At 44.2% G+C, this 27,292-nt stretch overlaps 1 protein-coding gene across 1 annotated transcript; it reads left to right on the top strand.

Annotated features, from left to right (window-relative positions):
* Window positions 1–609: 609 nt before the first annotated feature.
* Window positions 610–27,017, top strand: mst1rb (macrophage stimulating 1 receptor b). Its single transcript, XM_080026885.1, has 21 exons — window positions 610–690; window positions 3,215–4,520; window positions 11,453–11,629; window positions 11,747–11,869; window positions 12,728–12,898; window positions 13,010–13,170; window positions 13,778–13,916; window positions 14,029–14,165; window positions 14,516–14,695; window positions 14,895–14,994; window positions 15,138–15,356; window positions 15,486–15,632; window positions 21,417–21,570; window positions 21,760–21,849; window positions 21,961–22,176; window positions 22,303–22,383; window positions 22,525–22,706; window positions 22,841–22,950; window positions 23,092–23,257; window positions 24,976–25,112; window positions 26,042–27,017. The coding sequence occupies exons 2-21, from the start codon at window positions 3,315–3,317 to the stop codon at window positions 26,277–26,279; spliced, it is 4,134 nt and encodes a 1,377-aa protein (XP_079883011.1). The 5' UTR covers window positions 610–690; window positions 3,215–3,314; the 3' UTR covers window positions 26,280–27,017.
* Window positions 27,018–27,292: the final 275 nt, after the last annotated feature.

The raw sequence follows: 27,292 nt of genomic DNA, 5'->3' as shown, positions 1-27,292 counted from the left end.
GCGTCAACCTCCGTAATAATAATTACTGTTTTAACATCCCTACTGAAGTCCCACTTTAATAATACCATTTTCATTTACTATATAATTAGTACCTACTGTTCTCCAATATTTAATGAATTAAAAGGCTGTGTTTTTTCAGTGTATCATCATGAGTGCTGTCATATTTGAGGAGACCAACATTATTTGAGGAGACCAACATTATTGGACAAGTGGACATGCAACAACTTTGTTGCCCAAACCCTAAGGAAACTACACTTCGAGCATATTAAAAATAAGGAATAATAGGCTACAGTCTACAACAAGGGTTAAATCTACAAATATAAAATTACATGCACGATCAGCTTGCATCAATGTACGGAATCATGCATAACAGAAAGGTGGGTGAAGCGCTCTGGTGCGGTTTAGATGAGCATGTCGCTGTTGTCTATCAAGAGGCGGGGGGAGGAGCTAGCTGGAGCGCCGCTCCGGCAAAAAGGAGCGACTCATGCAGGGAGTCGAAGTTAAATCGAAACGTTTTTACGCGTCCCCGCGCGTTGTGAGGACGCACGCTCTTACCAGATCTCAATCTATTGTTGTATTCTTAAAACTATCCCACCTGAGGTCAGACCAATCATCCCTGCGCTTTCCTGAAGTCAGACAAGGAGCAAATCCGACAGTGGTTGCTTCTCTGAAGAGGACTAACCTGAACAGGTAAGCTTTTCATAATACTGTATGTACCATTGATATTTATAAGTAAACTACAGAAGAACTAGCCCAGGCTACTCCACATACAGTATGTCTAACTTTTCTCAGATAAATCACACAGTGACAGTGTAAAATGAGTTTAAACCAATCAAAGTGTTTTTTTGATTTGGTTTGTTTTAATAGTAGGCTAATATAGGCTGCAATGTTGCTATTCTTGTGGAATGTTGTTGACCAGTGCCCTGCACACTGCTAATATGGGAGAATGACCTGTTTCACTATTTCATTTTATAATGTGAGAGAAGTGTAGCAAAATATAAGATTTTACATTTATGAATTGAGGTATTCTCAGGATAGTACGTGTAAGATACCATAGTGCCTGGCTATACACTTTCATAAAGCTCACAGAGCAAGGTGTTGCCCTGTCTAATCTTTTCTGTTTAGCGCAGCTGATGGAAACAAACATCATTGGAGCGTGTGGATAATAGCCAGAATGCATTGGCATGGTTTCACTGAACAAGTCAGGCTGTTAAACAACTGTAGATTTAAGATGGAGATAAGATAGGAAAAAACACTACTGAAAGTAGCCAATGTTTACCATCTTATCTCCAATGACAAGAAAAGCAAAATAATGCTTCTTCAGTACACTGTTCATAGTGGAGTTGGCTTGACTACTTGGAATTAAATAAGGTCGTTTTTGAGGTAAAGTAAAAAATAAAATAAAAGTCAAAGAAATATCCCTGTAAAATGTAACTATAAGAATCAAAAAAGGTAAATGCAGAGCTGCCTGTGGTTTCGTGCTGTTTTGTGATTCATTTCTTGTCTCTGAATCAATATAGGCTACGGTCCTTGGGGTGCAATAGGTTTTGACACAGGCACAGCAGCCTGCCTCTTCAAACCCCTGTGGATATCTCTGTGCAGTGAATTAATGAAATACTGAGGAATACTCTTCCCTCACTCCAATTAACCACCAACAACATGCCTGTGTGCGATGCACTGGTCAAATATGCACTGAAAACTTGCCCTGTATGTTTTGCAAATAAGGTAAATAAATTCTAATTGACAAAAATCATAAAAAAGAAGACAGGGTAGGCTGTACATCTGCATCCTCTTTGATTTTGCATTTCCCAATAACCAAAGAGGCAGGTGTTCTCAATAGTATGACTGCATCTTAAATCCACCTGTTAAGGAACACTGATGTATAGGCTCCATCAGAAGCCCTCAAGCTGACTGCCCGGCCTGTAAATAGCACTGTCGTACAATGAACGGAAACTCAATTTCAACCATTTGCCTTATTAACCATGAACATGAGGAAAGTAAATCAGTGCCATTACTATGTATACCTATGCCCTCTAACCTTAACCTCGGTTTCACATGGAGCTGCAAATGTTAAAATGTTACAACGACGTTAGTGGAATTCCATGAATTATTCATGTAAAGACACCATGATGATCGACTTCAAATGTTCCCATATAACTAGTTAGAGCAAGAATAATCTGTGTTTTTCTCAAAATAAGTTTGTTAACTATGTTTCTTTGCTGCTAAATAAAATAATCAAGAGTTGATTAAATTCTCTGGCACGAGCAAACAGGCCGTTCCTTCTTTCACCTGGGACCTAAAAAGCCTCATGTGGTCTTATGGCCATCAGTCCGTACACATCTTTTCCCTTGAAAGGCACGTAGTGGTTGTGACAGGAATGCAAAGTAGAGAGGCCACTGTTCTTGAATTCAGCTTTACCTGGAAATGTCTAGTTAATGATCTACCCTACAACGTCTGTTCAGGATGAAGACATGGCTCTACGTTTTGAAACACTGTTCTATTTGGTTGGCTGTTGTTTATACACTGATGAAGAGGAGCCACAGAATATTTAATTTGATAAATGTGGTGAATCAAAGTTGAATTGAGGCCATTCACTTGGTTTGTTAATACCAGTTCCCCAGACAACATGAGAAAAAAAGTTGGGGGATGTCAGATTAACCACAATAAACATGAAAGACTGCAGGAAGACCCAATAAAAATAGTTGATTCCGCTGTCTTCTGCAGAGCACTAAACCAACACAGCGTAATGTTTGGTTGTGTAAACATTTCCTCTCATTGTCTGTAGTGAGTCAGTGGCAGCTTTTATCTTTATGGCCGCATGTATTTTTTTATCATCATAAGGCTCAACAAAGATATTTGTCATATCTGTCATATTTTACGATTCAGTGCAGAGCAGAATTTAACAAACTGATTCTAACTTTCCTCAGTTTCAAATGACACACATTTCTAGTAATAATAATATAATTAATTGTATTATTTTACAGAGACAGCCTACTTGTTCTTCCCTGTTTACAGTCTCTATGCTTAACTGAGTTTACATATACAGATACAAAAGCGGTATCAATATTTTCTTGTAACCATAAGAAAATAATGCAAATTAGTGTATTGTTTACAGGGTCAAGAGTGATTTAGTTTTTTTTTTGTATTTGTAATTTACCGGAGAGTCTTTTAATTATTTATTCACTTCTCTCGTTTGTCATATCTCTTCATTCAGGTATAAGCGACTGTTGTGAAGGATGCTTTTGTCCCGACATCAGACCTGGAGGTAACCCAACATTGTCTGTGTTGTGTTCCTCGTGCATCTCGGAGTGGAGATGGTCCAGTGGACCACACAGTGGGGGACATATGTCTGGCTCCAGACTCTGCTGGCCTTTGCCTTGGCCGACTGTTCCTCATTTGCCCCCAGCCCTGTCAACTTCTCTGTGGTTTACACCTTGCCATTCTTCCAGGCCCGGCACCCCATCCAGAACATTGTCAACAACTCATTTTATCAGGAGGTTTATGTTGCCTCTCAGAATGTGATTGAAGCTGTCAACAGAAGTTTGGAGAAGGTGTGGGAGCTCCGCACTGGGCCGGTGGGAAGCCCAGAGTGTCAGATATGCGATTTGTGCGAGGTTGACAAGGACCCCAACTTCTTGGAGGACACAGACAATCAGGTCCTGTTGTTGGATACTTTATTTATGTATTTGTACTCTTGTGGAAGTTCTCAATATGGTATTTGCTATTTCCACCAACTCAACTCAAATGGAGAGTTGCCTTCTTTTTCTAAGTGTTTGTTCAGAAAGGAATCAAACTCTGCCGCCTACTGTCCGGACTGTGTGGCAAGCCCTCTTGGTACCAAAGTCACCATGGTTGAAGAGGGCCAGACTGTCTACTTCTTTGTTGCCACCACTGTCAATGACAGTGTGACCCAGCGCTACGGAAGGAAGTCTATATCAGTGCGTCGACCACTGGCCACAGAAGATGGGTTCTACAGCGATGTGCGTGGCCTGACGGTCCTTCCAGGCCTGCGGAGGATGTACCATATTAAATATGTCTACAGCTTCTTCACTCAGGAGTTTGTCTACTTCCTCTCAGTTCAGAGGGAGAGCCCTAATCAGGACTCATCTCCTTTTCAGACCCGCTTGGGCCGTCTCCCAAGGAATGAATGGGAGATGAAGAGATATCGTGAGGTGATCCTGGAGTGTCGATTTGAACCAAAACGGCGCAGGAGGAATGTAGCCAGTGAACCCTATAGGGACGTGGTGTACAACGTGGTCCAGGCAGCCCACTTTGGCAAGGCAGGCAAGGAGCTGGCAGAGGAGCTAGGGGCAGAGGAAGAGGATGACATCCTTTATGGGGTTTTTGCTGTTACCGATGACAACGGGGTCACAGAGCATGACTCTGCCCTGTGCGCCTTCCCCATGGACACTGTGAACAAAGCGATCGTAGATGGGGTGGATGACTGCTGCCAGTCTGGACCGGAGCGGCTCTCCAGGGGGATCTGCCATTTCCAGCAATGTGAGAACTGTCCACATGAGGTGAGCCCATCAGTCTACTAACACGTAGCAATTCCAGGTGAAAGTATATGATTGATGTGATCTACTTTTCTTTAACTAAAGTATGTCGAGTCCACACCGTGTTTCCAACAATACATCACTCACTTTCAGATAGAAAACTTAAAATAGAAAAGCATATCAGGTGTTTCCATGAACAGGACCCATTCACGTGAAGGTATTTGCTGACTCTCTATGCATGGTCTCACACCATACGAAGCCAGTTTTCTGAGACATTGTGGCTGCATCAAATCATTGGAAACCACAATTTGCTTGTTTGTACACGAGCAGGTGAAGGTAATATCCAAATGAGTAAAGTAGGAGTTCCGTGAATGTAATCATTTTTGGACAGAAATAAATGTATCATTCACATAAGTTAATGTGTTTTGGTATGATTATTATGGAGACATGTTAGTTCACGCAATCATGAACACCACTCAATGAAATAGTTTACTCACAGTAGGTACAGGCAGGAGCAGCATTACTATGCAAATTAAGACAGAGCCAAACATGACTAATGAAATGAAACACAGAGACAAAAAAGACAAACCGTAAAAAGGATTTATGGCAGCACAGAAGTAGCTCCAGCTGCATGTGTTTACTGGCTGACTCACATTGGTTTTCCAAGTTAAATATGTCTGCCACATATTGTTGTGGCATATTAAAGCATTGCCATCAGAAAGGTGATTTAAAGTTGCCTTTGGGAGATTATTAATACCTCACAATTGTACACTTCCTGGTTGAGACCACAACTTTTCCTCTAAAAGGTGGAGTTTGACATTCTGGGAAATATTACCTCTTGTGCTGAGAGTTTGATAAGAGGATCTGATACTCTCTCGCCCTGCACTAAATATGGATTAAGCTTTGCATAGCTGCAAATTAGGGAAGTAGCTAGCTAGGCTTTGCTCAAAACCCTCATGCCCACTCTCATGCAGAAAGAGGGTGGGCACGAGCCTCTTCGCAAAAAAAGCTAAGCTAATAACCCCTAAAGTGACTTGCAATGTCCATGATGATATGCCCATGAAAGGAAACGTTCAAGGGTTTCTGTAAAGTACCATAGGCCGCCTGCATCCCAGCTAGCAGAAGAATGTTACCAGAAATACATGCATCATCGTTCAGTGAGAACCTACGTATATATCAGATTGCTGTTTGGGTCGAAGACATTTTTCGCGGCGAAAAAAAGTCGTCCTAAACACTCAAAACTTTTCATAAGAAGCTGGTGGAATGAGAATTGGACAGAGGCCAGATGGCAGTGAGGGTAGTTGGAGTTATGACTTTTTTTCTGGTTCAGTTGAGTGAATTTCTCAGGTCAGACAGGAAGAGGTTATTTAAAAACTCTTTTGTTTTCGTCATTCCTTCCTATTATATCAGTCCCTGCACAATGTGACGGTGTATTCCGTATCCTTTTGAGGCCACAGTGGGATATATATATTTTTAAACGTCAACGATTTTTATAGCATTGGTTTCTTGTGTTCATTAATTACGGGAACTTGACATTTATTTCCAGATCCTGTAAATATTTTCCATAAAGTTAGTCAGTGGTTGTAGTAAGACTTACTTGTCCAAACTTAGTAAAAGTTATATAAGCAGTTGGAGAAGTAAAATGTCTCAACATTTGTTGCAACTATGATTTCATAGCTTGGCTGCAGGGTGGTTGAACTTGGGACAATCAGATGTTGTGACTCAGCGATATGATGGGGTGATGTCAGTTGTTGAAGCGTAGGAGAAGCTGAAAAATAACACTGGTATTGATTTCAGCTGTTAGATTCACAGCTGATGATGAATTAACAAGAGGTTATGGAGTTTTAATGTTTTCCTTTAGATGTGCTTTCTCCTGTTCTGCTGCGTTTGGCTGCTGGTCTGTGGTAACATGCCAGTGGGATTGTCCAACAATCTGAAATCCTGGTTCTTCCATTTCTTAGCAGCTCAAAACAACTGTAGTGCCAGCAGGGTCATCTGTGCCTTACAAATACTATGCTTTTCTGTTTTTTTAAGTTTTCTGTATTTCATTTATTTAATTTAATTTCTTAACATAGTAGATGACTAGAATCAACAATGCATACAATGTTTTCTATGAGTATGCAATTCTGTTGAAGACAGGCCACTTTTGGCTTTTGGACACTGAAATAGGAAACTGCTTTAGTCTTGCATGTATTAACATAACTCCATTGATTTGGTGGTGTCTCGACCTTTTTACATATTGTTTTGTCTAGAGGTTAATAATGTGGTCTATGTGTCCTTAAGCTTCTCAAATCATGAATTGTTTAAATCTGTTTAAATTATTAAGTGGAATTTGAGTTTTTTCATTTCAGAAACCCTAATTATAATCAAGGTTTTATGTTGCTCTTCGGTTTGGAGGAGTGAATGACTTCAGTCAATAGCGATGCTTTAGTGCAAGTCTAATTTTTATTTTTCAATGTCTTGGCCACAGACAGATAATAGGCAGTGTAAACAATCCATCCTGTTCCGTGTCTGTAGCAACAAGGCAATTCTTCTGTCAATAACGCGACACATGATCGTTTATCAAGGCCTCTTAATTATTGAAATTATCCCATTATCAAGACATATTGACCGTGTGCCTCTGGATGTGCCAGAGACAGTTTCTTTACAGCCAAACAGCTGGACCTGTCTGTACACCAGTACATCCTGTGTTAGATGAATTGTTGTCTAAAAATAGGGAACTCTACTCTTCAGAGTGCATGAACACACACTCTAAGTTGACAAGCTAATAACTTCATAAATCAAATGAGATGCTGGAAACGACAGGAAACTGATAATATAAGCACCAATTTCAGAGCAGCATAAAGGAAACGTCGTACTATGATATCTGCTTGTACGTACTTACTATTGGTAGGCTATGCTGTTGTCAACTTCAGTGTAGCCTTCACATGGGGATGATGGTGTTGTAGGCCTACTGTAGTTTACGGTTTGCAGTTTTACATAGCCTGCTCTACCCATAACTGTAAATACAATTAATTTGACACAGCAATCTTAAATTAGATACAGATATTTATGTATTATTTATTAATTTGTTGATTTTTAGATAATTTATTTTACCTGTGACTGTCCCATTTTTGTTTGTGTGTATGCGATGCCTGAAACTGTGAAACGGAAGCCCACTATTAAACTGCAAAACAACCAAGTTTACCTAAAGGTACAAATAAAATAACCTGAACCTGAACCTGAGGGAGTTTTCTCAGTTGTCATTAAGGTGGATCTGCTAACAAGGAAGCTCAGTAGTTGTTATGATTTCATCTGTTGCACTATTAAGTCTTCTCATTGGTGACAGATAAGTTGAGAATGAATGTTCAGTCAAATTAATGTTAAAAGGGCAAACACAACACATCCAGATCATCCAAACACAACACAGTCAAAGACAAACAACTGCACACAACCAAACATTTCCAGCACAGTTCCAAGACAGCAGCATACGGCATTGTCAACTCCCATCTACTTGCAATGAGTGCCAACATCAATAAAAAAGTTAAAAGGACAGTGCACATATCCAAACATACCAATCAGCAGCACACTGTCATCACATTTCACCAAGTCTTCAAATATTCATTTGACAAAACATTGATTCAACCCCAGTTACTTTCTTACTCTAACTGATACATCTCCATGGCAACTAATGCTGGGCTTACACTACACGACTTTTCACGCGATTTGACAGTCGCAGACAATCTTTCAATGTCGGACTGAAATCACTGGAGTCGTGCTGGAGTTGTGGCGCGTGCACGTAATCTCAGTCGTTTGGTGTATGGTGGTCTTCTGACACGATTTCAGTCTTCTTCCCGTCTTGACGTTCCGAAATGATCAAACAGGTTTGATATTATCGCTAGTCTTAGTGGGTTGGCTCCTTAGATAGTAAATAATATGGATGTAGCATCCGGGCTGACCTCAGTTATTCACACGGCATCCAATAATCCTGGTTTGTGCGCGTCGCCATCTTGTGAGATTTTTACTCCGCCTCACTCCTCTTGCCGAAAAGGGGAATCGACGTCACGTCGGAGGGAGGGAGATAGCTGACGTATACCTCCGAGGCAAAGTGAGGGACAACGGGCGGAGCTGTCACTCAAGAGATCGCGCCAATACATTTTAACCTCCAAAAGAATAAAAACTAGCGTGGGCCAAAAAAAATCACCCCCCTCAGTGTTGTCATGGAGATATGACCTAAACATACAGACTAAAATTGTTTTGTGGCCCAGGCTGTAATAAATAGGTTAAATAAGACTTTGAAAACGGCCTATCTAACAAGTGAGTCAAAGAAAAACTGCTCGTCTTGGCGCCACCCCCAGTGGCACTTTCTGGTTACTACAGTTGTAGGTCACTTCCTTATTGGATGCCGGTAAAAATCGCTGAGGTTGGGGCTTGGTTGGCTCAAGCAAAATTACATAAACACTGTCACACTCTCGCATGCACCAAGCACGACACAGGAGGAGCGGCATTAGTCGCGACTTGTGTCCGCCTGGTCAGAATCAGAATCAGAATCAGGTTTATTTGGTCATATGCACCGTTACAGAACAATGAAATTTGCCTTCCAGTTCACACCTCGCCAAGAAACATATAATGACAGTGACAATAACATGGGTGGACAGGAGAGAGTGTAACTGCAGGGTCGTCAAGCGAGCGCCGCGCCCCTCTTTATCATAGAAGGAAAAGGAGAACAACAGGGAAAGACAGGTTAAAAAAAATGCCAATCACGAACTACGTTCCTTATGGGAGCGCAGTGTGTGATTAGTGAAAAACCACCTTAGCACAATAAGCAACATGATAAACACCACAGACAATAAGACTCGTAGACATTGCACATTAAAGGAACGGGTTAAGGGATTATGGGACGGTAAGTGTCACAGCCCAGGCACCAGGGGGCGTACGCAGCCGGTAGGCGCCCCGCCCGCAGCATCAAGTCTGCAACGAGGGAGGGAGAGGGGGCACGGAGTCAAGAAGGCTTGAGTGGTCAGGGTCATGTGTGCTATGTGTCTACGTGTGTATGTGTGTTCCGTTTATCTAAATCTGTCCAGACATAACGGGAGTCTTCATGCGCCAGGTGGTATGAGCGATTCCATGGAGACGACCTCAAGGCCCAGGCAGAGATAGAGTTCACGGGAGATTAGGTCATGGGAGGGAGGGGGGTAGAGCGTCTTTCTGCATAAACATCCCGGAGAGAGAAGAGATAGCACCTAACCAAGGTCGGTGCAGGGAGCCGAATCGAGAGATTGCAAATTTGTTTTGCGAGTGAGACTAGGCGCTGGATGTGCAGCCTGTTTTAGAGTCACTGGATTGTAATCCAAAAAGCCGAAATCCAGTGGCCTTCTTCAAGCGCCTACGGTCTGCCCATGCCACCCCAGATTTTATCCACCTTGCGAGAAAGTCTGGGAATCACTTCCAGCTTGCGATTCACCTCGCTTAATGCTTGAGTCTGTGCATTGACAACCCGGCACAAGCCCTCGAAGACAGGCAGCTTATCAATGGCCTGATGTGCTGCCAACGCCTTATTAACGTTGCGGTAGAACAGGAACCCGCCAACTCCAAACAGCAGGAACCCTGTTACCATAAGCCCAATTACGTAGATATCTTCGACGTCCTCAATGGAAAGTATTGCAAGGCAAGTTTATTTATATAGCACAATTCAGACACAAGGCCACTCAAAGTGCTTTACAGGGGCAAGATTAGAATACATACAACACATTATAAAACATTTAAAAGCGAATAAAAGAAGCAAATAAAATTAAAATTGCAGGTTAAAATGGAAACAAAAAAGTCTTCAGACTCGATTTAAAAGAACTGAGAGTTGCAGCAGACCTCAAGTTCTCTGGGAGTTTGTTCCAGATTTTTGGTGCATAATAACTAAAAGCTGCTTCTCCTTGTTTAGTCCTAACTCTAGGGACTGTAAGTAGACCTGTCCCAGACGACCTAAGGGCTCTGGACGGTTCAAGACACATCGGGTTCCAACTCCCCCACGCGTCCCAGGTGTATCCAGCCACAAAGGTTCCATCAGGACAGGAGGCTTCTCCTCTGCCCCCTTTTCTCGTTGAGAAAATTTGATCCATTGCAGAAAGACCCCAGCTGATCAGATCCATAATTTAGGTTTCGGAGGAATATGCACAGAGAGGCTCAGAGATGTAGACAAGACAGCACAAGACAGAGAGCAGAGCAGGGGAGATAAGGGCACGGGAGGGAACAGAGTATGCGACCACCTTCGTTGAAGAGCAGAAGAGAGAAGGTGAGGCACTTATTTCGGATACTTTTTCATAGAAGCCTCGGTGGAGAACCAGGCTGACAGCCGCGCAACCTGAACACTCTACCGTCAAATACAGGGTTAGGAGTTAAAGTTATTGGGGGATGAGATCAGCAAATAGAGCTGGTCAAATAACTAAAGGTCCCCCGCTCGGAATATTGAATTAAGTTGTTTTTAATTAAATAATCACAATCGCGTTTGCGGAAATAATATTAATCTCAAAAGGAATCTAGTTGTAGTCTTGCAATATGAGACCCCTGTCTTTTCAAAATCTCACTCTGTGACTGAAAACTAATGACTAGTTGTCTTCAGGTGTGAGTTGATTGTCTTTAGATGTAAGAGGGTTTCAGTCTTCAGTCTTTTCAAAGTATTTTAAAAGTCCTCTAGTATAAACCCAGCATAAGCAAACTTCATCTGCTGATGAGGATTCTGTGCTGCAGATGAAAGCTTTGGAAAAGTAGAAATAGGCCTACTATTTCCGAGAAGTACTTTTTCCAAGATCAAGGATACACGTCCATGCTTTAAAAAAAATTTGAAAGTTATTTTCGCGGCCTAATGACCCTACTGTCAACACAGTTCCGGCATTTCTAATAATGTTGTGTGTATTCTAAGCCTTAACTTTCTCCTTCATTGTCTCATTTTCTTGCCCTCTGGTGCCTTTGTCCTTGGGTTATAGAGCATGGAGAACAATGCCACATGCAGAGACCATCCTACCATGGTGTCAAAGCCCTACTACAGAGTCGACCTCTTCAACAGGCAGATGACAGATGTCCTGCTCACATCTTTGCTGGTCACTATCATAGAGAACAAGACTGTAGCGCACATTGGCACTTCTACTGGACGCCTGCTGCAGGTGATTTAAACTAATACTGATTTTCCGATCAACAATGTTTTGGTATTTTTCTTCACTTGACACCTCCACAGTATGTGATCCACTTCTATTAATCATATGTTGTGATTTTGTCGGCAGCTTGTTTTGACAAGATCCAGTCCTATTATCTTTGCCAATTACTCTTTGGTAGAGAACCAGAGGGTCTCCTCCATTGCGGCTGTTTACTCATCAGAGTATCTTCTCTTTGTGGTCGGAGACAAGGTAAGAGATAAATACCATGTCCTTTTCCCCCCTCCATATCCTGCTGAGATAAAAGTCCTTTAGTTCTTGATATGTTTTTAAGTTGGTAGTAGGCTGACTTAGTAATAGACTTAATTAAGTTTTTAAAATTCAGGTCTGAGTCTATGACTACACCATGACTTCTGATTTGGTTTGTGGTTTTATACATTACTGATTTAAGCTGGGGGCCGACTTTGAAGTGTTCATCTTTGGCTGTTGACCCCCCCCCCCTCCCTCCCCCACCCCACAGTGCATAGCTCAGATTATTACAAATTAGTTATGCTCTAGGAACCGATAAATTTGATATGACTGTGGGGACAGGGAGGATATTAGAGGGTGTTGCTAGATCAATAATCATATGGGTCTTGTGGTTCTTGGGATACTAGGGCTATTACTTTGTGTTGCTGAGATTGGGACACGTCAGGAAAATGAAGCTCCAGGGCTCAGCCATTTATCACATGTGCAGGTCTCTGGTTAAGCTAGGATACAGACAAATCTGTTTACTTATATTAGCCTAAGCTTTTTGTTAAACCATGCAAACAAAAATGGTTAGTAAAGAAGTTTGGAAGATGCTTCCCTGTTGCTGTGGAGTGTGAATTTTAAGATTTAAGATTTTTAAAAATTTCAATATTTAAGAATACAGTGTGGATTTAATAATGTAGTTAATAGTGTTTAGTATACTGTTTTTGTGACCTACTGAACAGCATTGTGCTGGATGAGGTATCAATTCACATGCCAATCTTTGCAGGAATACATGAATAAAGATTAGATTAAGGTCACCTCATCCGGCTGAGTGAATAGCCACATCGGTAATCAATGTTTATTCATTCTCTGTTTCAGATGATCCAGGTGCCTCAGAGAGGGCCCGGCTGTCAACACTTCCTGACCTGTGCCATGTGCCTAACAGCCCCTAGGTTCATGGGCTGTGGCTGGTGCTCCGGCGTCTGCTCCTGGGAGAGCGAGTGTCTGGGTCGCTGGAGGAACGAGTCGTGCCCACCAGGAATCACTGGGGTGAGGTTTGTTCTGTGAGCCAGGATACAAACAATCTCTTTGTGCAACAAACATAAAAACATTGCGATTTTCAAGGTGGTAGTGTATATATATTCTGCTCTCTTGACGCAGTTCTTTCCACGGACTGCGCCCCCTGATGGTCAAACAGAGCTGACGGTGTGTGGATGGGAGTTTCAATCCCCATTAAAACCTGCCATCACCTCCAGAACCCACCAGGTACGACTGGGGCAGACTGCCTGCACTGTGCTTCCAGTCAAAAGCAACAACACACAGTAAGTATCCATGCAGGTCACTGTGATTTGGTCTATTTGGGTTACTGTTTGTGAAGAAATGTGTATACAATGCTTCTACAACGTCTGTTGTTATCTCTGCCCTATTATGCCTTGTTACTTCTTTGATGTTATGTGGTGAAGGCCACACAGCAAATATATATAGTTAAACAAGACTTTAATCAGCCATGCCAGTGGCTATACTTAGATGCTGAAGTCATTAAGTAATGCAAACATGCTGAAGTTTAGCAGGTAGCTTTAACCATGTTCAACATCTTAGTTTACCGTGAAAGCATCCTAACATTTGCTAATTAGCAGACAAAGTAACATGGATGACATGTACGGAAATTGCACGACTAGTGGTGAGGCTAAAAAGTGTCACTAAAGTTAAAAGCTATTTTTTTTTCTTTTTAAAGATTTACCAACTAATTCTAAACAGACTCTCATTCACAAGGAGAGGAATAATTTAACCTGAAAATGTTTTTTCAGCAAAACTAATCCACTGAAACATCTGGGACCAACAATCGACCTAAAGTGACACTATTCACATTTAACAGTTTGCCTCTGACATATTGTTTCCTCCTGTGTGTTTGGTTGTGTTGCTCTTCAGCCTGGTGTGTAAGATCCGCTCTTGGGCCACCGAACTGTTCAAACCGGTCAACATTACAGTGGAGGTGCATGAGGGCAAAGTGGAGGGACGCTATTATACTATTGATGGGAAGGCAGAAATGCCAGGATTTACATTTGTGGTAATCTTTGCTATTATCAACTACTATAACTGCTATTTAATCTATAGAACCACTTTTCCAGCATGTTTTGTTTACAAATATACAATAAAACTATGGAAAACTGTTCCTCCAGATTCCCAACATCACAGAAATCCAGCCCAACTATGGGCCTCGAGTTGGGGGAACGCTCATCACAGTGACTGGCCCTCACTTGGATGCTGGGAAGACCAGGAAAGTCATTCTCAATGACGTGCCCTGTCCTATAAAAAGGTCTAGGAACACATCATCACATCTGTTTAAATCAAATTCGGATGTTTTAAATAAACTGTTTGCCTTACAGCTTTGTGTAGGGGGCCCTACTCAGCTGCCACGTTTAAAGAAGAGGAGTTGCTGCTTACATTTGTCATGACCTATTAAGCAAACATGTTGCAGCTTGCCTGGGGTTTTAGGAAAAAACTAGAGACTAACTCCTGGAAAGGTCCTGGCATCCAAAGACTGACTCAGAACACAACTATTTTCTACTGTGTTATTTTATTGTATATTGAAAAGTATGAAGGTTTTTGATATACTTTAGTTGATCTCTTATGACATGTTATTCACATACCTTGGTCTCTCTACAGAGTCACACTGCCTAAAGGCAATGTGTCCTCCATCATCTGTCTGTCCCAACCCATCTCAGAGGTGAGGGATGTCCCTCTGAGTGTTTTCATCGACAAGTCTCCCGTACTCACCACCAAGGTGTTTTACTACAAAGAAAACCCAGAGATCACAGCCGTCCTGCCTGGCTGTAGCTTTGACAGGTAGGTCACTGAGGACCTCCACAACAAACAGCAGCTTAATTTTGATCTGGAAATCAACCTATTTTATGAAGACAAAAAGGAAAAGAAGTTGAAAATGATTATAATTACAATATATTTTCATGTCCCCTTTCTCATTATTTTCCTGACATTTTTGAACATGTTTACATTATGAAAATGTAAACATGTCTCACATTTGCAGGGGGTCCAAAATTGTGATTGAGGGGGAGAACCTGGATTCTGTTTACCGTACCATCATCCGATTCAAACCCAATGAAAGCCACTTGAAACCTGTGACAAGGGTACAGTGTTCATCCTAATGTACAGTAGATATATTCAAAAACATAGACAGTTTTAGAATAACAAGATTTTCCTCCTTGGTGATGTGCTTACATTTTACTGTATGGGCTTACGATTAAAGTATGATTACACTGTTTTGTTTCAGGAGTGCATAGGCAAGTCCCTGCCCACACGGATGGAGTGTATCTCTCCTGTTTTCCACAGGGATGAGACAGAGGAGGGTCAGCTTTCTTTTGACATGGACGGAGCGTTGGGACTTTGGAACGAAGAGTTCTCCTACCACCCCTACGGCGAGCCTATCCCTTTTGAAACAGAGGGACATGTGCTAACTTTGTACCCTGGCTTTGACGAAGTGTCACTACATGTAAGAGTTAGCTCAGAGGTCACTTTTGAATTATTAACAAAATAATTAGTTTGATCTGTATCAATATAATATATATTATATTTAAAACAGATTTTGTCCCATGACTTGATTTGACCTCTCTGTACACAGCATCAAAAGCTGAATCTGGTGAGCTCCTGTATGACCATCATTATGACGGTGGCCGGCGTTAATTGTGATGCTAAAGTCCTGGATAATGAAATCACCTGCAGGATCCCCAAAAACATGACCATCCCCAGTGAGGGACTGCCTGTGAAGGTAAGTCAAACTATAGTAGGGCTGCAACTAACGATTATTTTGATAATCGATTAATCTGTTGATTATTTTCTCGATTAATCGATTAGTGTTTTAGTCGGTAAAATGTTAGAAAATGGTGAAAAATTTTGATCAATTTTCCAAAGCCCATGTTGACGTCCTCAAATGTATTGTTATGTCCAAAACACACAGATATTTCAGTTTGCTGTCATAATAGGATTAAAGAAACCAGAAAATATTCACATTTGAGAAGCTGAAATCAGAGAATTTGGACATTTTTTATTTAAAAATTACTCTAAATGATTAATCGATTATCAAAATAGTTGGCGATTATTTGAATAATCGATTAATAATCGATTAGTCGATTAATCGTTGCAGCTCTAAACTATAGGTTGTAGTGATCTTACATAATTCACCTATGGAACTGAAGTTCCGGGGTTCCGGGGGAACTGTTATGACTGGGGGAATTTCCTGTTTTGCTTTGTTGGCGTTTTGAGACTATCAAGAGTTTACTGTCTGCTCCGTTGTTGTTACTCGACAAGTGTATTAATGTCATTAAAGCAGTTAGCTCCGTCTTTTGACACTCCGCCTCCGACTCCCGTCTCTACACGCCACATTGGTGACCCTGACGTCAGTCCCGCTGAAGATTCCGAGACTGATTTGAATATCGATCGCAACAGCATGGCGCTTTCCATCGTTCTCAAACTGCCGAAGTTCTGGGAGACATCCGCGGCAACGTGGTTCGCACAGGCAGAGGCTCAGTTCACCCTCCGTGGGATTACGGATGATGCCACACGCTATTACCACGTCGTCTCAGCACTGGAGAGCTCCACTGCAGCCAGGGCAGTAAGCTTTATTACATCTCCTCCTGCCCAAAATAAATATGCAGGGCTCAAGGCTTACCTCCTCAAAATCTTTGAACTGTCAAGATCGGAAAGAGCCCGGCGTCTTCTTGCCATTCAAGGCCTGGGGGACAGCAAACCCTCCGAACATATGGAAATGATGTTAAACCTGCTGGGCACGGAGGTACCAAATTTCCTTTTCATCGAACTCTTCCTGCGACACATGCCACCACACGTCCAGACAGCGCTCGCGAATACATCCATCACGGAGCCACGGGCTCTGGCAGAGGAGGCAGACAGGTTCTTTCTGGCCACCCAGCGTTTCGCCCCGGATGTGCTGGCCCCGACACGCAGTTACACTCGTGCGGGCAGCAGCGCTCCCCTTGGCGGAGGACACGCGTCCACCGACAGCCTTACCGCTGCGGGCTTGTGCTATTTCCATGCACGTTTCGGGGCCAAGGCAAAAAAGTGCCGCTCTCCGTGCACTTTCAACGCGGCGGGAAACGCCAAGGCCTGCGCTCAGTAGTGGCCGTGAGCGCAGGCACAAAGGGCCGGCTGCTGTTCATCGTGGACACCCTCTCCAGGCGTAAATTCCTTTGCGACACCGGTGCACAGAGGAGCGTGGTGCCGGCTACGGTGGACGACGCCGCCGGCGGGTTGCACGGCCCTCCCTTGACATCTGCCAACGACACCCCGATCCGAACGTATGGCACGAAGTCTGTGGATTTATGTTTTGGAGGTCAACGGTTCACATGGGATTTTGTTACAGCCGACGTCTCCTTCCCCCTCCTCGGCGCAGATTTTCTGTGCGCACACGGGCTGCTGGTTGATGTCAAGAACGAGCGCCTGGTGGACGCATTGACCTTCTCCTCGTTCGCATGTGTCTGCGATGAGGGGACATACGACGGCCTTTCTAGCTCGCTCTCTGAGGGTGACAAGTACCAGCGGCTGCTCAGAGAGTTCTCTAGCCTGCTGCAACCAACCTTCTCGTCCACGTCGACGAAACACGGTGTGGAGCACCATATTGAGACGAAAGGGCCCCCTGTCCATGCCAGGGCCCGACGGCTCGCTCCGGAGAGACTGGCGGTTGCTAAGGCTGAATTCGCCAACATGGAGCGCCTGGGCATCATTCGCCGTTCCGACAGTCCGTGGTCCTCGCCACTCCACATGGTTCCGAAGCAGGATGGCGGCTGGCGCCCATGTGGAGACTACCGCCGCCTGAATGATGCCACCACGCCCGACCGCTATCCAGTGCCCCATATTCAGGACTTCTCCGTGCATCTGGCGGGGAAGCTCCTGTTTTCCAAAGTCGACCTTGTGCGGGGCTACCACCAGGTTCCGGTGCACCCTGCGGATGTCCCGAAGACAGCTGTGGTCACCCCGTTTGGGTTGTTTGAGTTCCTCAGGATGCCATTCGGCCTGAAAAACGCGGCCCAGTCCTTCCAGCGGCTGATGGACTCGGCGCTGAGGGACTTGCCTTTCATCTTCGTCTACTTGGACGATGTCCTGGTCGCCAGTTCCTCGGAGGAGGAGCACCTCACACACCTCCGGGCCCTCTTCACAAGGCTCGACCGCCACGGCTTGATCATTAACCCGGCGAAGTGTGTTTTTGGGGTGCCGTCCATCCAGTTCCTCGGGCACCTCATCAACAGGGATGGTGCCGTCCCCCTTCCGTCGAAGGTGGAGGCTGTTTCCAACTTTCCCCGCCCACGTTCGGCCCGGGGGCTCCGGGAGTTCCTGGGGATGGTCACCTTCTATCACCGATTCATACACCGGGCGGCCCACACTATGCGCCCGCTGTATGAGGCCCTCAAGGACAAGGCGCCCGGCCAAGACGTCGACTGGACTGCAGAGAGGGACAGAGCGTTCGAGGACACTAAGACTGCATTGAGCCGGGCCGCGTTGTTGGTCCACCCGTTGCCCGGAGCTCAGGTGGCCCTCACAACCGACGCGTCCGACTACGCGGTTGGCGCGGTGTTAGAGCAGTGGGACGGTGGCGCCTGGCAACCGCTCGCCTTTTTCAGCCGCCAGCTGGTACCCCGGGAGCGCAAATACAGTACTTTCGACAGGGAGCTGCTCGGCGTCTGGCTGGCAATCCGTCATTTCCGCTTCGCCCTGGAGGGCCGTCAGTTTACGGTTTTTGTGGACCACAAACCCCTCACGTTCTCCATGTCCAAGGTAGCCGAGCCGTGGTCCGCCCGCCAACAGCGCCAGCTGTCATTCATCTCTGAGTATACCACGGACATCAGGCACATCGCTGGCAAATCCAACGTGGTCGCGGATTGCCTCTCCAGAGTGATCGTCGGCGCGGTGCAGCTGGATCTCGACTACTCGCGTATGAGTGCGGAACAGGCCACGGACCACGGTTTTCAGTCCCTCAAAGACTCGGACACCGGGCTGCGCCTGGAAAAAGTGGCGATCGGCGACTCAGGGGTCAGGTTATGGTGTGACCTCTCCACCGGCCAGCCCAGGCCACTGGTCCCTGCCGGCTGGCAGCGGGCTGTTTTCGAGGCAATACACGGCCTGTCCCATCCCGGTAGGAGGGCGTCCGTGAGGCTGGTCTCTCAGAAGTTTGTCTGGAAAGGACTGAAGAAGGACGTACGGGCCTGGGTCGACTCGTGTGTGTCCTGTCAGCGTGCAAAAGTGCACCGCCACACCAAGGCCCCGTTGGAGCCATTCGTCGTCCCTGGTAGGAGGTTCGACCATGTCAACATCGACCTGGTGGGGCCACTCCCCCCTTCGCATGGTTTCACCCACCTCCTCACGATGGTGGACAGGACGACGCGTTGGCCTGAAGCTGTGCCACTCACCTCGACATCGTCTTCCGATGTGGCCCGTGCGTTTATCGGCACGTGGGTCGCGCGCTTTGGGACACCTTCGGACCTCTCCTCCGACCGGGGTGCACAGTTTACCTCGGAGATCTGGAATGTGGTTGCCAAGGATCTGGGGGTTAAACTGCATCGCACTACCGCATACCATCCTCAGGCTAATGGTTTGTGCGAGCGGTTCCATCGCTCCATGAAGGCGGCCTTGCGTGCCAGTTTGACGGACGGCAACTGGTTGGACAAACTTCCCTGGGTGATGCTGGGGCTCCGGACGGCGCCTAAGGAGGACCTGCAGTCCTCGTCTGCCGAGTTAGTCTACGGTCAGGTGCTGCGAGTTCCAGGGGATTTCATTCCGAACGCCACAACACCCTGGTCGGCGGCCAGGCAGCGGTCCTCTCTGCTGGAGGTCGCCAAGCAGTTCGCACCCGTCCCCACTTCGCATCACTGCACCCCCGTTTCCCTGGTGCCACCCAATCTGCACACGGCGGAGTTTGTGTTCATCCGCCACGACGCCCACCGTGGACCGTTGCGCCCCCCCTATGACGGGCCGTTTAGGGTCTTGCAACACGGGGATAAGAGCCTGGTCGTGGACGTCGGTGGTAGGCCCGAGACTGTCTCTGTCGACAGGATCAAGCCTGCCCACGTGGACATTTCCAGACCGTTGGAGTTGGCCCAGGCTCCGCGCCGTGGACGCCCCCCGTTGCCACGCCCCGCTGGGCTCCCTGCCGCCTTGTCGGTGCCGTTGCCGCCCAGTCCTGGGCTTGGTCCTGCCGCACCCACCACGCCCCTCCCCTCTTCGGCCCCTGCCACTCGTTCTAGTCGCGGCCGGGCCATCGTGCCTTTCCGGCACGGGGACTTTGACTATGGGTGAATTCTGGGGGGGCTTGTGTAGTGATCTTACATAATTCACCTATGGAACTGAAGTTCCGGGGTTCCGGGGTAACTGTTATGACTGGGGGAATTTCCTGTTTTGCTTTGTTGGCGTTTTGAGACTATCAAGAGTTTACTGTCTGCTCCGTTGTTGTTACTCGACAAGTGTATTAATGTCATTAAAGCAGTTAGCTCCGTCTTTTGACACTCCGCCTCCGACTCCCGTCTCTACACGCCACAAGGTTATGATAATCCTTAACTGACTGACTTACCTGGATTCAGCATGCAACCAGGGGGCCCACGCATGCATTTTATAGTAAAGATTATCAAGATACTTTGCTCAATTAATTAAAATGTTCAATACACAATCCCAGGAAAGTTTGACACTTTAGCATGTCTGCATGCTAAGCTAAAATTCTGCTAGTTAGGCATACCCCAAGATTTAAAGTCAGTCAAATCTAAAGGAATAATAAAATAGTTTGGGAACATACCTATTCACTTTACTGCCAACAGTTGAATAAGAGAATTGAGGTCAATGTCATGTATGATCATTTCAAAACTAATGCCAGCAGTCGGTTAGCTTAGCTTATTAACAAGACTGGAAAACAGGGGAAACAGCTAGTCGGGCTGTGTCTAAAGGTAAAAAAATCCACCTCCATTTAAGCACTAATCTTGATTATTTCTTTGTCGGACACAATAACTCCATGCAGTGTCGGCTTTGTGGTTGACTCACTGGGACAATACTTTGGGTAGTCACTGCACATGGCCAAGATGTATTCCAGAACATAAGCCCCCGTAAAATTTGTCATTGGAAGTGAATGGGCTTATTTACAAAAAGAAAAATCTCCAATTAGGTACCTTTTATAATATATATAATCATTGGAAAAGTATTTACCATGATGGACTGAGAAAAGCAACCCAACTGGAAATAACCCTCACTTGACAAAGTGACACTGTTAGAAGAAGACATCTAACATAAAATAATAATTTAACCTACTACACAAAAAGTGCAAATAAGCTAATGCAGAAAATTTGGGGTACACATAGGTTTATCTTTAAACTTTTGGTGAGTTTTACAGATGAGTCAGAACTTTTAAGTCATTCATGTGTGAGATAAGACCCAATCAGTGTCAGTGTAATTGCTTGAAACTAATGTTTCTATGTTTCCCAATTGAATCAGTTACAAGAAACTAATAGTAATGAATTAATAATGGTATGCACTCACATGTGTGATGAACTCTGTACTTTAGATCTCCATCAACCGGCAGGTCCACAACGTTGGGACAGTGGTGAGGGTCAGCAACCACTACATGGTGGGCATTGTTCTGGGAATCCTTGCTGCTCTGGTGGCTGGGGCGGTGCTGGCCTTCATTGTTATGAAGCACTTAAGGAAGAAGAAGAAAGGTGAGCTCCCCTCTGTTATGTGGACCTTGGTCAGACCTGTTTATACAAACGCTACCGGCAGTAGGTTGGAATTTGGGATGAATTACACGAGTCTTTCAACTAGAACATCCATGCGGTTGAATAGCATGTACCGGTGTTTTTCTTCTCCCGGGGTTGATGATTAAAAAGTGTTATGACATTTTCTTTTAGCTTCCATGGTAGAGTCCCGTTTGGCCCACAGTGCTAACCACTCTGGCACAAATAACGTGGAACTGTCGCCTGTTGGGGACTACAGAAGAGGTGAATGTCAATGCTTAACACTTATCATAGTACACTGTAATACTACACGGCTGATTTGCTTCTGACACGAATACTCTTATTAATAATCCCCTTTCTCTGGACTTTTACCAGTGGTATCCCATAATCCTTCTACCCCACTGGCGGGGCGTGGGTTGTTCCCCAGCATGGCCTTTGCTGTAGGCAGCATAGATCCTACCCTCACTCCCCTCATGCCTGCAGAGAAGATCTCCATCTCCAGTTTCAGACCAGAGCTGCTGGAGGAGGTGAAAGATGTTCTCATTCCCTCTGAGATGCTTCTAGTGCAACACCATCGGATCATAGGAAAGGGTAAACAACCACACTGCCTCTAGCTGAAACCTTGTTATAAAGCCTTGTGCAAGCTATATCATATTTTGAAGGATCAGTAGTCTTGGGTCATTGGGTCTTTTTTATATAATTTTTTTCTTCCTGCAGGTCATTTTGGAACTGTCTATCATGGCTACTTCACTGACCAAAACAACAGAGAAATCCACTGTGCTGTCAAGTCTTTGAACAGTGAGTAAACTCATCGCCCTCAGTGTTAATATTAACACATTGGTAATAACTGGAAAGTCTCTTCAGTTCCTCAGTTTTTTTCAGTGTCTCTGTTGCTTTAGAATTGAGCCCATACTGTTTATTGACGTGTGTTTTCATCAGGAATAACAGATGTGGAGGAGGTGGAGCAGTTTCTGAAGGAAGGTATTATAATGAAGGGTTTTCACCACAGCAATGTGCTGTCTCTGCTGGGCATCCTCCTGCCTCAGGAAGGGCTCCCTCTAGTGGTACTACCGTACATGAAACACGGGGACCTGCGGCACTTCATACGCTGCGAAAAGAGGGTGAGACATAACAATACTGGAAATTACTCTGATTTATATAAAAGCATCTGTTTACTTTTCAAACAGCAAACTATGTTACTTTTCCACCCTTTTCAAGTCGATGTTTTTTTCATGTGTTTGTGGGGTTGGTATAGAACCCCACCGTGAAGGACCTGATTGGCTTCGGGCTGCAGGTCACCCAGGGGATGGAGTACTTAGCACAGAAGAAGTTTGTGCACAGAGATCTCGCAGCACGCAACTGCATGTGAGTCACGGAGTTGTGCAGATACTTTAGATACTTATTCACTGCCTCCATGTCTCTTTGAATTTGGTTGAGCTGTTCTTACATCACAGTACTCCGGTAAAATGTTTTGCAACTGTAATGTTTTACCTTTTCTGTCTTTAGGCTGGACGAGTCGTATACAGTTAAAGTGGCAGACTTTGGCATGGCCAGAGATGTGTTTGATAAGGAGTATTACAGTGTTCAGGACCACAGGAAGGCTAAGCTGCCTGTCAAATGGATGGCCATAGAGAGTCTGCAGACACAGAAATTCACCTCCAAGTCAGATGTGGTGAGCAAATGAAGATCGACCTTAGTAAACTCCAGATCTATGCAGTAGTTACGAGCAGTTTGGTGCTGAGGGACACTAGTCAATGTTAGAAGGGGTGAAGTATCACAAAGTTTGTGGAAAATAGTATTTACTGGCAAAAAAAGAGTGATTGGTACCAGAGCCGGCCCAAGCCTTCAGGGGGCCCTAAGCGAAATATGATTAGGGGGCCCCTCTCCAATGTTAGCGCTGCTGAAATTATAGATCTTTGTGAAATATTATTCACACACCCAGTGTTTTCCGCTAGTGCCTCCACTGTGCAGCTGTGCGAAAATATTAGACAGCCGAGATTCAGACCCTCCTAGGGGTGTCCGGGGGTATGCCCCCCCGGGAGATTTTTTTAACCTTTTTAAAGTGAAATGCATGAATCTGGTGCACTTTCAGAGGAAAATTAAGAGGCTAAATCTGAGAAATTTAGTGTGAATAAATAATTTGGAGACACAGATGAATTAGAAGCTATTGAAGAAGGACACATGGATTTTATAAAATATAAAATAAAATATTATGGAGGGTCCTCTGGGTTGGGCTTGGAGTTCTTTTTCTTTTACGGGACATATTTCTCTGTAATATAGTGAATGCATTTAAATGCAGTGAGAGGAACGAAGCAGAAGAACTCTTGTCCAGCTATCATTTTTTCCACAGACGAGGCTGAAATAGGCTATAGACCATACACAGTGCATGGGAAACTGAGGGCAGCCCCATTTCCAATTGTTTTTAAATAAACTCAATACACACTGTGCATGAATGTGAACGTGACATGATCAGATAATTTCGGATTACCTCACAGATTTTTAGGCTATTAATTATCTAGACCAAAACATTTGATTCCTTTTTTTGTATGATAACTCACATTTGCATAATATGATGTTAATATCAAACACACAAACTAAAAAAAAAGGGGGCCCCCCTGGCGGTCGGGGGCCCTAAGCGGCCGCTTAGTTCGCTTATGCCTCGGGCCGGCCCTGCTTGGTACATATAATTTCAACAATGTTTGACGTGTTACAGTACAGCACATGTTACCCTTTAACATCAAACAGTAGAAGGAAGACACATGATATAATGATGGTAGAAATGGCTTTGGTTTAACACAAAGCATTAACATTGTTTGACACATGGCTGGATTAAGCAGTAAATCTTCTGGATTGTTTTGACAGCACAATAGAGGAAAGTTTGTTGTTCATAAATGTACTCCAATCCCACCTAAATGCTTAGCTTTCATTCAATACAATTTATGTTTTTTTTACATGATGCACAGATGCATAAGATAAGATATACTTTATTGTCCTGTATAGGGAAATTTGTCTTGGGCTCCAAGCCACTGCATCACAAAAACACACTTGCCACAATGCAACAACTCACATGACACAAATTAATTATATGCACGTATAAACAGTGCTTGAATCCACGTTGTGAGTGACTGTTCATGAAATTCTAAGGGGTTGTATAAACAACAATTTCAAAGTAATAAAAACACAGAAATTAGTAATCAAATTGCATTATCTAAATGCATAATTTTCTTGCGCATCACTCAGAGTGATACTAAGGCGGGAGGTGATCCATTTAGCAACTTAAAAGTTGTATGTAGGATTTTCAAACTTTTGAGGAAAGGATTATTCAGATTGGGAGTTCAGGTCTGTTCAACTGTACAGATACTTGATGTAACCTTTCCTCTCCTGATGCAGTGGTCCTTTGGTGTGCTGATGTGGGAGATGCTGACCAGAGGAGCGAGCCCCTACCCAGAGGTGGACCCTTATGACATAACACACTACTTACTGAAGGGCAGGAGGCTCCCCCAGCCTCAGTACTGCCCTGACCCTTTGTAAGTAGTGAGAGCTCACTGTTGAATTAATCTACATAATAATTATACATTTGTGGTTTAGATTTCATACATCAATTGTAAAACTCCATAGAATGAAGGGCTGCTTTAGTTAAAATACTGATACTATGTTAATAGACAGGAGAGGAAAAGTCATGGTACAAAGTCCAAGCAGGCATAACAAGGTGTTTGAATGGTCATTCAGTCGTGTGAAACCCATAAATTGTCCACTACTTGGTATTCCAACACGGTTAAGCAGTGCAGTTAGGAAGTTAATGCCTACAAAACACCTTGGAGAACATGGCCTCTTCACATACACCAACACAATACCACACACACATAAAAAGTGGACTTCACAAGGAAAAGCCGACATGTTTTTGCCTTTTTAATGATAAATCCCTTGCACTGTAAGTTGAGGAGAATGAATCAACCATTCATATCCCTTGATAGGGTTTAACTACGGCCTGGGCCGTCTACTGCATGTCTTATCCCTCTCTCTCTTCCCCCAATTTCAACTCTGTGCTTAATCGTATCCAATAAAGGTGAAAACATCCTAAAAATATCTTATATCACCTGCCATTTAGAGCACCAACATAAGAACAATGATGCTTGTTAGACTCTCTTATAATAGCTAAACACTGCTTAATAGCTTATTTCTGGGTCAACATAACCAAAAGGTGAGTCAGACAGACGTCAATCCTCAGATGAGGTCTAATCAGGCGCCATAGGAATACACACCTATGTGTGGGTGGACGTTGGATGTGTATGGTCTGTAGCTTATTTTGTTTAATCCTTCTGGGTGTACCAGAATTTATACAATTATAATTTAATGTAAAACTATAGATTATGGTAGTGATCACCAATTACACAATGGACTGAGTTGGCTGTTCCCTCCTGGCTAAGACTCTGACTGAGTTCATGTCTTTATCCAGGTATAACATTATGCTTCAATGCTGGGACCCTGATCCTGAGTTAAGGCCTTGCTTTGCTACGCTGGTGTCGGCTGTTTCCACCATCCTGTCTGGCCTGGAAGGAGAACACTACATCAGTCTGAATGTCACCTACGTCAATCTGGACCAGCCTCGGCCCTACCCGGCCCTCACTGAGTCCGCGGACGAATGCAACTCCACAGATGTTGAAGACTCAGACTCAGACTCCGTCTCTTCCTGATCCACGCATTTTTCTCTCTTGACTTTACACTGGCAACAGACAGAGCAGAAAAAAACCTCTGCCAGCTCACAATAGTGTCCCTTGCCACAAAGCACCTGAAACAGAGACACTGCTGACAGTTTGTGTGCATGAAAGTGGTAGTAGGAAGCTTTCAGCTGACACAGCACACTCTCGAACGGCAATATCGGAAGTCCGTCACTTTTAAACAATAGCTGAGTAATAAAGTGTTAGCTTCCAAACTAGTTGTTGAATAGACATTTGGTTTCTGTGTATTTTTCCACTGCCAACAGATGAGAAAAAAGGTACATCTAATAACTTTTGTAGTGCTAGCTTTTAGCTTTATCTAGCCAACCAAACCAAGTTTGTTGATAACACTGCCTATCCATTATAATCTAGTCAGCATTGCACTGGTTCCCTAAATCAGCCTGCAAGTTAGCTAGCTAGCTAACAGTGGGTAAATACAGTGTGTTCAGTGTAATTGAAGAAAGGGATTCTTATTGAGATCATTTGAGTTCTCGCCCCTTGTGTTGATATCGACAGTGTAAATGCAAAGTAAATTCTTCCATGTCTATGTTCAACAGTGTTGGCTACGTTTTTGGGAAAATTAGTCACAAAAAGAAGAGCCACCATGCAACCAATTAAAATCCCCCCCTTGTTTTTCTTGTGATACCTTCAGCAAAGTGTAGGCTATTGCTACAGCAGCAACGGCCAAGTGTACTGTTTATGTTTGTATGACTTTCCCACATTTGCTTTCAATTGTTTTTGCAGGTGATTATTCTGTATATTTTGGAAAATATTTCTGTGAGGCTCAAAGGCAATCCGTCATCTGCTTGTATTTCTGACAAAATGTCTATAAGATAGTTTAATAAATTTAAATATTTATTTGTATAGAGATGTGTTCTTGTGTTGCATTTAAGTAAACTGGAGAATTTATGCACACTCTGCAATTAGCTTTTTATGTCACATCCCATGTCACATTTTCCTGTCTGCTATGTTAATTGACTGACCTCAGT

Source organism: Ammodytes marinus, assembly GCF_949987685.1.
Source record: "Ammodytes marinus genome assembly, chromosome: 4".
NCBI classification, from domain to species: Eukaryota; Metazoa; Chordata; class Actinopteri; order Uranoscopiformes; family Ammodytidae; genus Ammodytes; species Ammodytes marinus.
Note: the sequence above shows the minus strand (reverse complement) of the source record. Positions and strands in the feature narration are given on the sequence as shown.